The sequence below is a fragment of the Phyllostomus hastatus genome, unplaced genomic scaffold (assembly GCF_019186645.2).
Source record: "Phyllostomus hastatus isolate PE091 unplaced genomic scaffold, TTU_PhHast_1.1 phas_scaffold_385, whole genome shotgun sequence".
NCBI classification, from domain to species: domain Eukaryota; kingdom Metazoa; phylum Chordata; class Mammalia; order Chiroptera; family Phyllostomidae; genus Phyllostomus; species Phyllostomus hastatus.
The window spans coordinates 14,872,575-14,888,607 of record NW_025334026.1 but is presented as its reverse complement, the minus strand read 5'-3'; the positions used below and the strand labels follow the sequence as shown (position 1 = coordinate 14,888,607).

The window sequence follows — 16,033 nt, the reverse complement described above, 5'->3', positions numbered from 1 at the left end:
AGCACTGCAGTGGGACAGCCCCTTCCTCTCCTGCCAGCCCTCTGCTATTAATCAAGAGATTAATAATCTACTGCCTCCTTCTCAGAAACCCTCGCTCCCACTTCCTGTTGAGTCTCCAGCCTGTCTCGGTACCTCCCAGTCTGGTCCTCCCAGCGGTGGTCCCTGGTCAGGAAGTGGGGCCGGGGCAGGAGCAGAGGCCTGTGGGTTAAAGTGCCCAGGGAGGAGGGGGCACCTGCTCCCCCAGGCCCGGTCTCTGGGCTGGCAGAGTCGTTCCCTGTCCTGGCACCCACCAAAGCGCCTCGTGGTGCTTGGGAGACATTGGCTTTGGAGGCCAAAGAGCCATGGCCTCTGCTTGCAGACCTCCGGTGATGGACACCTTGCCCCTCCTGGGATCCTTGTCTTCTGATGCCCTCTCATGTGACTCCGTGAGTCCAGGGCACCTTTGGGCATGCACGGGACACATCGGCACCTTTTCTGGAACCGTTATTGAACAGCTGCAGGGCTTCAGCCGGGCCCCTTGGAGACCTCGTGACCTCAGCCCTGTGTGCTCCCTGGAGCGTCTCGGTGCCCCCAGAGGGTTAGGCCCTCCTCCAACTGCTCGGGGTTGGGGGTGGGCAGCTCCCGTGCATTGCTGAGTGGATGAGAGTGTGCCAGCCCCATAGGGAGGCCTGGTGCCGTCCGACCACTGCCACTTTGTAACGGGGAGTCCGACCCTCAGCTCCTCCTTGGTCGCAGTCCCCCCAGCAAAGTGAGGCCATTTGTCCTTGCTCTGCCCCCTTTCTCAGCCAGCAGCTGCCTGACTTCCATCCCTCCCTTCCCATCCAGTGGCCGTGCAGCCACAGGCAGGGTGTCTCTTGAAAGCAGATCTGATCACGGCACTGCTCAGGCTACGGTCCCCACATGGCCTCCCCTGGCAGGAGGGATGGGATCCCAGGGGCTCCACAAGGCTTTCTGTCGCAGGTTGGAAAGTCTTTTATTTTTTAACCTGCATAAAGTAAGAGCGAGATTAAACTGTACAGATTTTTAATATATGCAGAGACAGTGAGTAATACCTATATGCACACATACAAACATTAATATGCATATATCGTGGGCTCCACAGTATGTTACTGATTGGGAGCGCTGGCCCTCGCGGTGCTCATAGACCTTGTCCGAGCTCTGCGCCTGCATTCGAGGCTTTCGCAGCCTGGCAGCCCTGGAGCACTGCCTTGTCTGTGCCCTGGCTGCCTGTCAGAGCCTCTGCTCCCAAACACACCAAATTCATCCCAAACAATGTCCTGGCTCTCCTGGTGCTGGCTGCCTCCTCACCCCGAGGTCCCCCAAGTATATACCCCTGAGGTGGGGGGCTTTTCCTGACCCCTCCTGGTAGAACTGACCATGTCCTGCCCCCCATCAGTTTCCAAGGATGTTCCCCAGCCAGACACCCTGAGCTCCTCCAGGGAGCCACCACGTCTTGGTTAGCTGTGCAGCTCCCAGCCTGCGACTCCATCTGGCACACACTGTTTATTGATTGTTTCACTCGTTCCACCAATCTTTATTGAGTGCATATGATGTGCCCCGCCCTGAGCTAGGCCTGGGGTGCAGCCAGCAGCTTCGTAGAGGAGATAGACATCAGACAAATGATTGCCTGATGGGTGTGTAATTATAAGGGCGATGAGTGTTTGGAAGACAAGTCAGGTCTCTGTGACAGTGTAAATCGAGGGGATCCAGCTTGCAGGGGTGGGTGGAATTGAGAGTGGGCTGCTCGAGGAGGGCCCCTCAGAGGAGGGGCACTCCTGGAGAGCCCTCGGGGCTTTGTTGGAGTTAGTGGGTGTCTCGGGCCGATGGAACAGCAGATGACAAGCCCTGATATGGGAAGGAGCTCTGCTGGGTTTCTGAGCGGAGTTGGGGGAGGGGTGTGTGGGGAGGCAGCCAAGGTGGACAGAGGCCAGATCTTAGAAGTCCACATGGTCATAGTATGGATTTGGGTTTTGTCCTAAGATTGAAGATAAGCGAGGCAGGGTTATGGAGGGAATTTGTGCTTTACAAACGTAGCTGGAGCATCTGTGTGGAGCCTGGAATACTGGAGGTGGAAGTGGAAGCTGGGCACCAGTCAGGGGCCGTTGCTGCTGTCTGGGAATGAAGTGGCAGGGGCCGGCCAGGGCAGGTGGAGGGAGAGCAGGGGGCTGGCAGGATTGTTGTGTATTTGGATGAATCCAGGGTGTGGTAGGGTCAAGATTTTTGTGGCTATTGAGTGAAGAGTAACCCCCAGGAGGACATATGTCCTCGAATTTGCAAAATGACAGTGAGGGAAGCCCCAGGATCCTCCAACTCAAGGGAGCAAATGCAGAGTGATAAGAAGTTTCTAGAAGTAGCTGTCTTGGGGGAAAACCAGGCTGGTGAGGCGGGAAACTCCAAACTGCGTTTGGAGACTTTCAAGTTAGGAAGGGACTGGTCGTTGCATCTCAGCTCGGGATTTACAGGGGCTCAGGGAGGACTCACTTGGCGCTCACAGATGGGCAGAGATGCACTGGAATCATCTAGAAACAAAGCAACGGGAAAGCCCTGTGCTTGTCCTGCCTGCCTGCACTGCTCCTTTCGGGCCGAATTGGCCTGGACTGTCTTTGGGGGGTCACCTGGCACCCCCCCAGGGCCTCACACGCTATGTCCCCATTGCAGCTGGGCCAAGGGGACCGGAGAAGCCTCATCTCACCCTTCAGATGTGTCCAGGGTTGGAGGCAGGTGGCAGCTGATGGACAGACAGAGGTCTGGGGACGTGCGGTTGAGGGTGGTGAGTGGGTCGTGGCTGACCCTCTACTTCCCGAGGGCATGGCTGGCTGGGGCTCTGCCGCCCTCCAGCTGCACGGCTCGGGCAGGGCTCCGTGCCCCCTTCTGTAAGCGGGGCAGCCACACTCTCACGCTGCGGGCAGGCTGAGCTCCCCGGTGTTCAGTAGATAAAACCAGCTATCTTACATTCCCTTCCTTTTCTGAGCTGATCTTGCCATTTGTAAAGTGTGCATATATAGCACTTTTTGTGGACCAGGGAGGGGCTGCCCGCCTTCAGCCCATTCCCACAGCCGGGTGGCCAGGCCAGCAGGCTGCGGAGAACTGCCGTGTCTCGGGAGTCCGGTCCTCGGTCAGTCAGTGGATACATAGTGTTACCCATCTACTGCGTGCCAGACACAAACAAGGTCCCTGTCGCCCTGGAGCTCGTGGTGGGGCAGAGATATGGGCATCAATTAATAACCACACACAGGGATATAGTTTGCAACTGGGAGTAAGTGCTATGAAGGCAGGGCACAGGGAGCCAGCTGGAAGCGTTGATCTAGTTGGAGATGGAGACTTCAGGAGGGCTTCCTGGAGTAGAGGGCCTTAATTGGTGGGGGAGATGCACAGGCTCTTAAGGTGGCTGGAAAATGCCAGTGAAGGGCACAAGGGGTGCTGGGGAGGCCTGTGGATGCTGGGCCAGAGCTCATATGCCACGTGGTGGAGTTCGCTCGCCAACCCATGTGGACACCGCAGCACCATGAAACCAGGAGGAATTTGGGAGGGTGGAACATCTCCACTTTGAGGGGAATTCAGGCCTCAAGGGGCAATCTTGTTTCTCTCTCCAAGATCTGGAGGTTGTCAATTAAAGCCTTGGTGGTGGGGGGCACTCCCGGTTCTACATGCCACACCCCCCTCACTCCCCGCCCTGCCCAGTACCTCCTCCTTGGCCCTCAAAGCTGCTGCCCAGGAGCGAGGCTGGCACCACCCCACCGCGGGTGGAGTGCGCCCCGTGCAGGGCGTGGCCCCTCTGCGGAGCCTTGGGCCAGCTGCCTTCTTCTCGGAGCTCAGGGTCCTCAGCTGAGAATGGCCTCAAGGCTGTTGGGGGTTAAGTAACGTCTGCAGTCACTGGGTTGGTGGCTGTTTGTCCTATTTGGCCTGGGGGCTGTTCTGCTCTGAAAGGGCTTGCTCCCTGGGGTGAGGGGTGGAAGAGGGGCAGGAGTCCCCTCTGCCCCTTGAATCAGCCTTGACTCTTGTCTCACATGGACCTTCAAGATTCTGGGTGTGTGTGTACTTGTGTGTCTGTTTATATTTGACAGATAAAAATTGTGCGTATTTAAGGTGTACAGTGTGATGTTTTGATATCTATACTTGTTGTGAAATGATTAACACAGTCAAGTTTATTAACATATTCATCACCTCCCATAGTTACCGTAGTTACCATTTGTGTGTGTGTGTGGGGGAGGCTACTTGGGATCTGCTCTCTCGGCACATTTTGTCGAGTGTGCCATGTGTTGTTATTAGCCAGAGGGGCCAAGCTGGACTCACTTCTCTCATAACTGAAAGTTTGGGCCCTTTGATCCGTATCTCCCGGTTCCCCCGCCTCCTAGCCCCTGGTAACGGCTCTGCTACTCTTTGTTACTGTGAGCTCTACATTTTTTTTTTCGGGTCCATATGTGAGATCATGACATATCTGTCTTTCTGTGTCTGGTTTATTTCACTTAGTATCCTGCCCTCCAGGCTTGTCCATGTTTTCCCAAATGGCAGGATTTCCTTCTTTTTATGGCCAAATAATATTCCACTGTGTATATGTGTATATAGGTCACATTTTTTACACAATTTTAAAATTTACGTTAATCGGGGGCTGCTTTTTTATCCCTTCATCTGTTGATGGACATTTAGGTTGTTTCCATGTCTTGACTATTGTGAATAACATTGCAAGGAACACTGATTTGGTTTCTTTTGGATATATTCCCAGAAGAGGGATTGCTGGATGGTATCATAATTCTATTTTAATTTTTTAAAGCAAACCTCCATCCTGTTCTCCACAGTGGCTACACCAGTTCATAATTCTGCGACAGTGACTTTCCTTCCTCAGTTCCAGCACTCAGCTCTCTGGGAACACGCCGGCAGCCGCGCTCAGAGACAACGTTGCGCCTGCTCTCAGGCCTCCCTCAGCTCAGTCAGGTGGACACATCACACTAACCATCATGACAGGCAACATTTGTGAACTCGTGCACCTCCTGGGAATTGTGTTAAACACTTAATGTAAATCTGTACTAGTCTGGTTGGGCTGCTGTAACAAAATTCTGTAGACTGGGTGTCTTAAGCAACAGACATTTATTTCCCACAGTTCTTGAGCCTGGCAAGTCCAAGATCAAGGTGCTGGCAGGTCGGTTCCTGGCGAAGGCCCCCTTCCTGCCTCACGGACGCTGCCTTCTGAGTGTGCACAGGGAGGACCAAGAGAGAGAACTGGGATCTCTCTGCTTCTTCTCCGTGTTATAAGGACATTAATCCCATCTCGGGACCCCACCCTCCTGACCTCATCTAAACCTAATACCTCCCAGAGGCCCCACCTCCACATACCAACACTTTGAGGGGTAGGGTTTCAACATATGAATTTAGGGGTGGGGGGGAGACATAAACATTCAGTCCATAATAGCATCATCTGTTTTTTATTTAGAATTTACTTTTATTCTTTTCTGAGTGATTTAAAAGGCACAAAATTCAAAATCCAGAAAGCATTAAAGAGTATAGGGTAAAAACTAAAGCCCCCACCCACCCTGGAGGTGATCCTTATTAATCAGCTTCTCATGTTTTTTTCAAGAGATAAAACATTCCACCGCTACCCCTTGTAAATACAGATGTAAAAATTCAAAATGAAATATTAGACAATAGAATTCTGTGAGATAAAACAAGGATGGTCTGGTATGACCACATGGGGTTTATCGCAGGAATGCTACAATATGTTGGTTTGACATTTGAATGTTAACTAATGTGATTCATCAAAATAACAGAATAAAGGATAAAGTTATACGATCATCTCAGTAGATGTAGAAAAATCATCTGACAAAATTCAGCGCCCATTCATGTTTAAAGTCATTCTCTCAGCAAACTAAGTGGAGAAGGGAATGTCCTCAATCTAATAAAGATAACGACACAGCTAATGTCGTACTTAATCGATGAAATACTGTACAGATTCCCCCTTCGCTTGGGAACCAGGGAAGGATCACTGTTCTCACTTCTATTCAGCATTGTACTGAAGGCAAAAACACAAGGAGGAGAAATAAAAGGCATACGGATCAGAAACAAAGAAGATATAAAGAAAAGAACTCTATTCACAGATGACATTGTATACATAAAAAATCTAAAAGAATAGGCAAATATAGTGGTAGGACTTATAAATGAACTTATTAAGGTCACTGCGTACTAGTGTTCCCCCCCTCCAAATTCATATGCTGAAATCCTAACCCCAACATGGAGGTATTTGGAGAGAGGCCTTTGGGAGGTGATCAGGACAGGGGGAGGAGCCCTTGCGAAGGGGCTTACTGCTCTTGCAAAGGGCACTCACTCCACAGAGCTCCCTGCCCCTTCTCACCTGTGAGGACACAGTGCCTACGAACTGCGGGTGAGCCCTCACTAGTCATGGAATCTACCAGCGTTTTGCTCTTGGGCTTCCCAGCTTCCAGAACCATGAGAAATGAATCTGTTATCTGTGAGCCACCCAGGCTATGGGCACTGTTACAGCGGCTGGAATGGACTAAGATACAAGGTTACTACAAATAAGTGAGTAACTATACTCATACAGTAGCAGACACAAGTGGAAAATGAAATGGAAAAAATCTCATGCACAGGAAAATGAAAAAGCATTAGCTACTGTTAAGGGGTACATGTTTATATCCCCCCCCCCATTCGTATGTTGAAGCCCCCGATGTGACTGTATTTGGAGAGGGGTCCCTAAGGAAGTATTGAATAACTAAGGCTAAATGAAGTCATGAGGGTGGAGCCCTGATCCAATAGGATTAGTGTCCTTATAAGAAGAGACACCAGAGACTGCTTCCTCTCCCTCCCTCCCTCTCTCTGTCTCTCTTTCCCGTCCCCCCCCAACACACGCGCACCCTGAGGAGAGTTCCCTGTGAGAACACAGTAAGAAAGTGTCTTTGTCTGCTACCCAGGGAGACAGTCCTCCCCGGAAGCCAAATTGGCTGGAATCTTGATCTTGGACTTCCCAGCCTCCAGAAGTTTGAGAAAATTTATTTCTACTGTTTAAGACATTCAGTTTTTGATATTTTGTAGTGGCAGCCTGAGCAAACTAAGACGCATACGTAGGAGTAAATTTAACAAAAGATGTGCACCCTGCTGAGAAAAATTAAAGATCTAAATAAATGCAAAGTTCTGCCGTGGATAGGAAGACTCAGTATTATTAAGATGTCAGTTCTCTAGAAATTAATCTATAGATTCCATGAAATCTTTGTCAAAATCATAGTGGGATTTTATTTATTTTTTTTTGCAGAAATGAAGAAGCTGACTCAAAATAGGGGAATGCAACAAACCTAGGTATCTAAGACAGTTTTGAAGGAGAACAAAAATGGAAGGCTTACATTACCAGATTTTGAGACTCACCATAAAGCTACATTTACTAAGACCACGTGGTTTTGGGGCAGAGATGGAAAACCAGATCAATGGAACAGAAGAGAGAGTCTGGAAACAGAAAACAATCATTTGGTTGTCAGCAAGGCTGAAATAATTCAATGGGGAAAAGAAGGTCTTTTCAATGAATGATGCTGGAGCAGGTGGATAGCCAAATGAAAAACAATGAAACTTAACTTCTTCCCAACAAATGATGAAATTTTAAAAATGGATAAGTTGGACTTTATCAAAATTAAAAACTGATTATTATAAATAACCACTAAGAAAATGAAAAGGCAAGCCACAGATTGGGAGAAATCAGTTGTAATACATACATCTGACAAGTCTCCTATAAAGAATAGAGTATATAATAAAAAGACACAAAATCCAATGTAAAAATGGGCAAAAGTCTTGAACAGGCACTTCACATAAGAAGATATGCAAATGACAAGCCTGAAAAGGGATTCTTTTATTAAGTAGATAGCAATTGCAAGCTAAAGCCATAATGAAAGAGTGCTACATATACCTTAGAATGGCTAAAATAAAAATGATTGACAATATCAAATGTTGGCAAGGTTGTGAAGCAGCTAGGACTGATACATTGCTGCTAGGCGTGTGAACTGGTTTATCCAAATAGGTCATGGGAACCTGTTTATCCCACTTACTAAAGTTAACATGTATCCATCCTATGTCCCATCAATTCTATTCCTATGTGTATAATCCAGAGAAATAAAAACTCCTGTTTGCAAAGACCGTATTAGAATGCTCATAGCATCTTTGTCCATCATAGCTCCAGACTAGAAACAACCCAATACCCATCAACGGGAGAATGGACAAATGTGGCATATTTATACAATGGAATATTATTTAACAATAAAAAGAAATAAAATACTTAATATGGATGAAACTCAGACATAATGGATGAGTGGGAGAAGGCAGACACCAATGGTTGTGTGCTGTAACTTCCATTTAGTGAATGAAGTTTCAGAACAGGAAACCGGTTCTCTGGTGAGAGAGGGCGGAAGAGTGGGTGTGTCCGGGGCCGGGCAATCGACAGGAAGGGGCGCAAGGGGGCCTTTGAGTGACAGAAATGTTGGTGTACCCATGCGTAAAAGTTCAATGCGCTCAACATTAGATGTTCTATTTCGCTGTATGTAAATTACATTTTAATAACACAAGAAAAATCCCTTTGCAGTGTGAGGAGTGAACTCAGTGCTGTCCCTCACAGCACTTATCACAGCGCGTGGTCATGTACTCACCTGCGGTGTGTGATTAGGGCCACAGGCTCTGACAGCGCAGCCTGTGCCTGCCTCCCTCACTCCTGTATTCCCAGAGCCTGGCCTGCAGCAGGCTCTCCGTGTGTATCTGAGAGCAGGAACCAGAACCAGTGTCGGGGTAAAACCAAACTGTGCAAGGTGCTGCTGGGGGGCTGAGACGGGAGCCTGTCAATTCTGGCGGGGCGGGGGTGGTGAGGGTGCTTCACAGAGGAGGAGGGGTCGTTGGGGTCACACCCTGAAAGCCTTGGGAGATTTTCTCAGGCGGAGTAAAGGAGAAGAGCAAGGAGGCAGAAGAGCATTCACATGCAAAGGTGGGAGGGGCGGGGCAGGGGGCAGGGCTGGATCTAGGGCAGGAAGAGCAGCTTTTGTGCTGGTGGTAGGAGCCTTGGCTGGTGGTGGTAGGAGGAGGGCTGGTGGGAAGGTAGACAGGGCCTCATTTACTGACCTAAAGATTTAGGTCTTTAGTTTATGTGAGCCAACAAAGATTTTGAGAGAGGGCAGCCACAGAACTGGATCTGCAATTTAGAAAGATCTGGGTTTGCAGACTGGAGCCCAGCAGGACTGGGAGTTCTTCATGGATGTAAAAGGATGAAGTTCTCAGCTTCTTGCCCAGACTGAGGGAGAGGCAGTGAACACTGCTGGGCCTCCAGGTAAGACCCTAGGGGCCAGCCATGCTGAGCCCTGGCCCTCTGGGCTGGTGAAGCAGCGCCACCTGCTGGTGTGCCCTGCTCTTGGACTTCGAATGCCGTCTGGCTCCTACTGGTCCTATAGCGGCACAGGCTGGAATATGGCCTCAAAGTGAGGGGCAAAAAAAGACCTTCTCTGGGGGCCAAACTCTGCCTTTGTGATTCTGGGGCCCAAGATCAGTTCCTTGTGCAGATGTAGGGAGAAACAGACGCAAACTAGTATTACTAGGCTCTACCAATTCTGCCTGCATTTGGATCGTAGTTCTACCACCTTGAGAAAGTTACTTAACTTCTCAGCCTCAGTTTTCTCATCTGTAAATTAGGAACAGTGATAGCATCCATCTGTTAGGGTTGTTGTGAGTCAGCAAGTGTAAAACACTCAGAACAGCACCTGCTACACGGTGAGCACTCAATGAAAGCTCTTGTCATATCTACACACACTAGTATTTTTATCATTATCATCATCAAGGAGTGGACTGGAGAATGCCTGGTGCATTTGGAGGGCTCGCAGACCAAAGGGTAGTCTGTGGCACAGGGGGCCATGGGGTTGCTGTGTGAGCTGGAGCAGGGCATGCACGCGTGGCTGAGCAGGTCAGACCCTCCCGACCACAGTGGGGACAGCCGAAGGGCGTGGGCTGGAAGGAAAGAGGCCAGATCTGTGTTTGCAAACTTAGCCTCCGCGTACCCCCTTCTGCTCTGAGTGCCTCCCACATATGCCCTCCTGGGGAGCCTCGCACACCACATTCTGGTCTCCATGGGGTCCTTGTCAAGCAGACCAGGAAACGGGCTCAGGGAGGGGAAGGAACATGAGCAAGTCCACGTTGTGCTTGTGCACTAAGGCTGGAACCCGGAGCCCAGAGCCCAGGCTGCCTCTGCCCCGACGTGCTGGGGCTGTGGGAGTGATCCTGCCCTGGTGTCAGATGCTCTGGGGCAGCACAGGAGCCATGAGCCACGGGACGCTTCCTGCCCGCACGCCTGCCCCGATGGATTCGGGAGCGCTTCTGATCTTTCTCAGCCAGAGTAACCATCTTCTTCCAGGAATTAATTTAAAAACTGGCATCTTTAAAAAGTTTTTTGCTAGATAACTCATTTTTTTTGGTTTTACTGAGAAATAATTGGTGTACATTACTGTCTAAGTTTAAGGCCTACAGCCTGACGGTTTGATTTACTTATATCGTGGAATGATAAGCACAATAGCACTGGCCCCTTTTATCTAAATGAGCACTTCTCCCCTCTCCCCTCTCCCCTCCCTCAGCTGGGCCTGCTGCAGGCTGGGAGGTCTGCAGCAGGCTCGGGGTGTGAGAGTGTGAGCCTGTGAAGGAGTGTATGTGAGTGTTGAGTATGTGAGCATGTGTGTGGGTGTGTGAAAGCACATGAGCATGTGTGTGCATGTGAGCGTGTATACGTATGTGAGGTGTGAGCATGCAAGTGAATGTGTGTGTGAGTGTGAAAGTGTGTTTATGATGCAGACAGTCTATTTACACTCCTTGGGCCCAGGCTCATTAACCCACCTGTGCCCCACCAGGCCACCTGCTGTAGGAAGAGGCGACGGTGACACTGTCTCTCTGCCACCTCTTTCCCCAATGGCCTATGCCAGTTGCTTCCCCGGGTGGCTGGGGAGGGGGATCTTCTGTCCAAACCTCTCCAGATCCCGGCTGCAGGCGTCTCTCTGCGCAGACTCTGGCTCCTCCCTCACTCGACGGTTCCCACCCAGGGCTGCACACAGCAGTACCCTCCTTAGCTCTGCAGGGGGAAGCTGGTTTTCTGGAATGTTTGCGAAACACAAGAGAGCGGATTTTTTTAAAAAAAGGGAAATTAGTGTAACGGGATTTTTCGTATTTGGTGCAGTGTTTCTGAAATTCAAGATGTGACTCGTGTGTTTTCCTGTCAACAGTACATCTCAAGATGTCACGCCTGCTGCTACCAATTAATTCATAACTTTTCCACTCAGTGGTTAAGTTGCTCGGTGTCAGCAGATTCAGATTTTGTGAAGTCATGGTTTTTGTTTTTAAGAGGTAGGTGTGCCAGCTTGATCGAGCAGCAAAGCTGTAACGATGCCTGGGAAGAGAATAACAAGGCTGAATTCACCCCCGTTGTGAAATCTGGTCCTATGTGTCATACTCACTGTGCTTGGAGTTTCCCAAAATTTCAAAATAACGTTGATATAAAATAAGCATCAAACTTCTTTGTAAGAAAAAATTGAAATTTTACTATGGGTTCCGCAGCAATTTGCAGAGCATTTTATTGTTGCTGGAGCCCCACTACTGGGTTGCAAACTTTCACTGAAGTGTCTCTCTCGTCCACTAGGCTGCGATTTCTTCAATACGGGGACTCAGTTTTATCCATCTTGACCAAATATAACATGTAGTTGGCACTCAGAAAGTATTCATTGGGTGAATGAACAAAAGGAAATAAAGATTGGAGAAAGGGTTGGAGTTCAGTGACTTGCGGTGGGTGGAAGTTACATAGGTTCTGATGATGTTTTCCTTTACCTTACTCATTATTTTGGTCAATGTCTTAGCCGGAACTGCTGTAACAAGATATCATAGACCGGGTGGCTTCAACTACAGAACTTTGTTTTTTCAGGCAGCTGTCGTCTTCTGTGTCCCCACGTGACTTTTCCTCAGTGTGTGGGGAGGGGAGAGGGGAGGGCTTCAACATATGGATTCTAGGGCACACACTTCAGTCCATAGCCATCAGCGTGCAGGACGTCTTTCCACCACAGGTGGCCACACCTGCAGGCTTTCAGGCAGACAGAGCTGGAAGGAACTTTTGAATACACTTGGCACAGAGAGGGATAGCCACTTGCCCAGGGCCACACAGCCAGTGGCACAGAGCTGGGGCCTCAGGATCCACTGGCTGGGCAGCCCCCAGAGCCCGGGGCTGTGCTGGCTGGGCAGGAGCAGCGTCTGGGGAGGGGCAGGTGGGGGCCCACACTGTCCTGACGCTGCCCTTGTGTCGGCTACAGGACCCTGATCAGACCCACCTACAGAGTGTCCTACCGAACGGTGACGGCGCTGGAGTGGAAGTGCTGCCCTGGCTTTACTGGGAGCAACTGTGATGAGGGTGAGTCTCTGGGGACACGGGGGCAGGGGACTGGGTACTGGCCCTGCTGGGCTTGAGGGCTCTGCTGTGAGCGGGCCCTTCCCCACATTCTTCCCTTCCTTTTCTCATCACCTCGGGACCAAGTGTCCTGGACCAGCCAAGCTGAGGTGCGCCCCAGTCTGGGGGAGAGGATTCTACACACAGCCTATTTCTTTCGCTCTGGCCCCAACCCACCCAGAAATGGGGGCAGGCAGAGCCCAGGCAGAGCTGGAAGTTTGGGCTCTGAGCAAATGCTGCTGAGGGCCCACCAGCCTTGAGCCACATCTGCTGCAGAACGAGGCAGGTGCACCTGGTGGGTGGCAGCAGCAGGAAGGCCTCGCCCGCTGCCCCTGCGCTGCTGCCCAGCTGGTGCCCAGAGCCAGGCCTGTTTTCTGAGCCCCGGGCTGGGCTCGGCCTAGATCTGGGGCCCGAAGGGGCCAAATAGCCACGTTTGGGTGGAAGTTAGAGATGGCCAGCAGCAAGTCCCCACCACGCTCACAGCCTGGGAGAGCAGGTCCCGCCCCGTAACAGGCTTGCAGACCCCCTTGTTTGTGGCAGAGCTGGCCAGTCTTAAGGCTTAGGGGTCAGTTTTTTATTTGGAAATAGTAACTTCCCTCAACCTTGACTTTCTGACAAAATTATTCTTTCCTCTTTTTATAGTCTAATTTACTATTTTTGTTGTATATACTTTTATAGTATGTAAGGATTATAATAAACGTTATAATAAGCTATAAGTTATGTACATGCTTTTGTTATAAACTGCCTAAAGTGCTTTCAGTCATAAATGATAACGTAACAGAACTAGCCGAAATGATGAGGATGCTGCTGCTGCTGCTGTTGCCGGTGCTTCAGTGGGCTTGTGACCCACGCTGAGCTGAAGGGGGGCTGAGATGTGCAAGGAGCCAATGGCATCCCTCTGTCTCATTTGTGAGCTGCCTGATCCTGGGAGTGGGAGGGGGGGCAGCCTCTGGGGCTGGGCCACACTTGGGGGCACAGGACTGTCACGGGCCTTCCTTGGGGAGGAGCAGGAGGGAGTTCAGGGGTGAGAGGGTGAGGTGAGGCTAACCCCCAGTGGAAGTGTGGGTGTCCGGACCCTGCGCCTTATGTGTTGAATGACCACAGTGTACCCCAGTTCCCTTGCTGAGATCTGTGGTCCTCAGTGCCAGGACTTGGACCTGCGCTTCTAGTCAGTGCTCTGGTGTGGGTGAGACCTCTGGTCCCCCCCAACTGCGCAGACCGGTTGTCGGCCTTCTGCAAGGTGTGGAGAGGCAGGGACTTCCAGGAAAGTGATTGATTTGCCCTTGAGTAACTGACCAGTACTTCTCAACGGTCAGCATTGGGCTCCACCTAATGAAGCTTGGGCTTAGCCATGATTCTCACACAAGTAGGTAGTGAGCATGTGTTTCATTGAATTCAGTGAGGGAGCCAGTGGGGTGGCAAAGCCGATGAGAAAGAGGATTAGAGAAGCGGATATATAGGCATATTGGGAGGCCCCAAGACAACCCTCAGGTTTGATAATTTACTGGAAGGACTTACAGAACTCAGAAGCTGCTACACTCACATTTATGGTTTATGACAGTGAAAAGAAACAACCTAAACTCAGCCCAGGTAAGAGAGGCCAGGGGCAGAGTCCAGGAGGCGCTGCACTCAGAGCTCCCAGTTGTCCCCTCCCAGCGGAGGTGTGGACAGCGTGACCGCTCCCGACAGTGACGTGTGTCAGTCAGTGCACGTGGGGCACTGCCCGCCAGGGACACTCCCTGAGCCAGGGTTAGGTCATGCACACATCCGTGGTGGCTGCCGGCGTGGCTGGGCTGCGTGTCCCAAGCCCCTCTGGAGGTTGGCGGGCACCGTGTGCCCCGGGTGGTGTCTGCGACTCTAAGCACATTCCTAAGGTCCCGGGACAATTGTTCCCACTTGTTCCCATTGCTGCCTCTGTGTAAAGTCTGCAGATCAGAAGCACACTCTCTCCGCGCGGGTTTTACTTCTGTTCAGATGAGCTTCCCCCAGAGAAGCGTTTCTCTCCCGCTGTGTCTGGTCTTCCTTCCACGCGCCCGGGTCCGGGCCGTCTTAGGACGCTGGATTTGCCTGCGGAGGGGTAGGTGGCTCCAGCCTCGGAGGTGGCCTTTCTCTGGGCATCCTTCCTCCCTTCTTTGCTTGTCCACATCCTCCCTCCTCTCGGCCTCTTGTCCTTCTTTCCTGGATGCCCGGGAGTGCAGGCCAAAGGTTCGGGGAAACTTCCCTTCACAGATAGGTCTATCTAGGGTCAATCCTGATCATTTGCAAAGTCTGTATTTGTTCCTTGGCCTACTTGTTAACGTTTATCTGGAACCCCCAAGTCAATACTAGAGGCACTTCGTGGTCATTCACCGATGTGCACAGAGAGGCAAAAAATCAGAGCTGCCTGGTTCGCAGGCCCCCAGCCGAGGTCGAACACGGTGGAGCTCTGCCTTCTTGCTTCAGCTCTCACACTGCAAACGGGTGTTCTTTCAATGGTCTTTTTAATACCACGGTTTTCACATTTTTATGCTTTTTTGGGGGGGGGCGGGCAGAAGATCCCGTTGTTTAAAATGTCCCCAAGCATAGTGTTGTGTAGTGTTTTAAGCGCAAAAAGGCTACAATGTGCCTTACGGAGAAAGTGTGCGCTGTGAATAAGCTTGGCTCAGGCATCGGCTCTAGTGCTGCCGGCTGTGCGTTCAGCGTCCTTGAGTCAGCGGTGTGTATTCAGTACGGCCTCTTTAAAGAGAGGCACACAGAAAACAAGGCTACTCTGGGATCAGCTGACGGAAGCGTGGTGACGCGCCCAGCCACCTAGCCCCGTGCTGCCTGCGGGAGCAGCGGTTCAGTGTTGGCTGATTCGGAGTTCCCGGTGTCTTTACAGGACATAACCGCCATGAATAACAGGAGCTCACTCTATGTGTGAATCTAGAGCTATATTTACATATCTAGAAATATTTTTTCTTTTTACAAAAGCGAGTACACGTGCACTTTTCTTACAAAGCAGGAAGACGTGAAAATACCCTTTGACATTGACCTCAAGTGTTAGTTGAGTGAAACGCCTTCAGGCTGAGCTCTGAGCTGACAGGTCAGTTGCGATGAGCCTGTTGTTTGATGACTTTCTTTTTCATAGACGTTGTCACAAGCATTGCTCCTTGTCAATGTATAGCTTTCTGTAGGATCATTTGGAGTGGGGGGTTGTATTTGGGTGCATGCTTTATTAAGTAACCCCCACTGTAAGGTATTTAAGTTGCTTCTAATTTTAAATTATTACTAGCATTGCTGTAAACATCTTTTTTTTTAAACTGAGGTAAAATTTACATACACTGAAATGCACCAATCCTAAATGTGCAATTTGGTGAGTTTGGAATAACACATAAACACTTCCATCACTTCCCAGAAAGTTCCCACCACTAAACAACCACTGTTCTAATTTCTATCACCACAGATCTGTTTTACTTGTTCTTGAACTTCATATAAATGGAATCATATGGTGCGATTCTTTTTCAGGTATGGTTCTTTCATTTAACATAATTTTTGAGATGTGTTTATGTTGTTACATGTGCATCAGTAGTTTATTTGTTTTTGTTCCTGGGTATTATTCCATTATATAAATAA

The 16,033-nt window shown here is 50.2% G+C and overlaps 1 protein-coding gene across 2 annotated transcripts in view; it reads left to right on the top strand.

Annotated features, from left to right (window-relative positions):
- The window catches only part of COL26A1 (collagen type XXVI alpha 1 chain), a 176,218-nt gene that overhangs the window by 60,295 nt on the left and 99,890 nt on the right, over window positions 1-16,033 (top strand). For both annotated transcript variants that reach the window (XM_045819488.1, XM_045819487.1), the window contains exon 3: window positions 12,306-12,403. In XM_045819488.1, coding sequence (XP_045675444.1) covers window positions 12,306-12,403 — 98 coding nt within the window. The remainder of the gene's footprint in view (window positions 1-12,305; window positions 12,404-16,033) is intronic.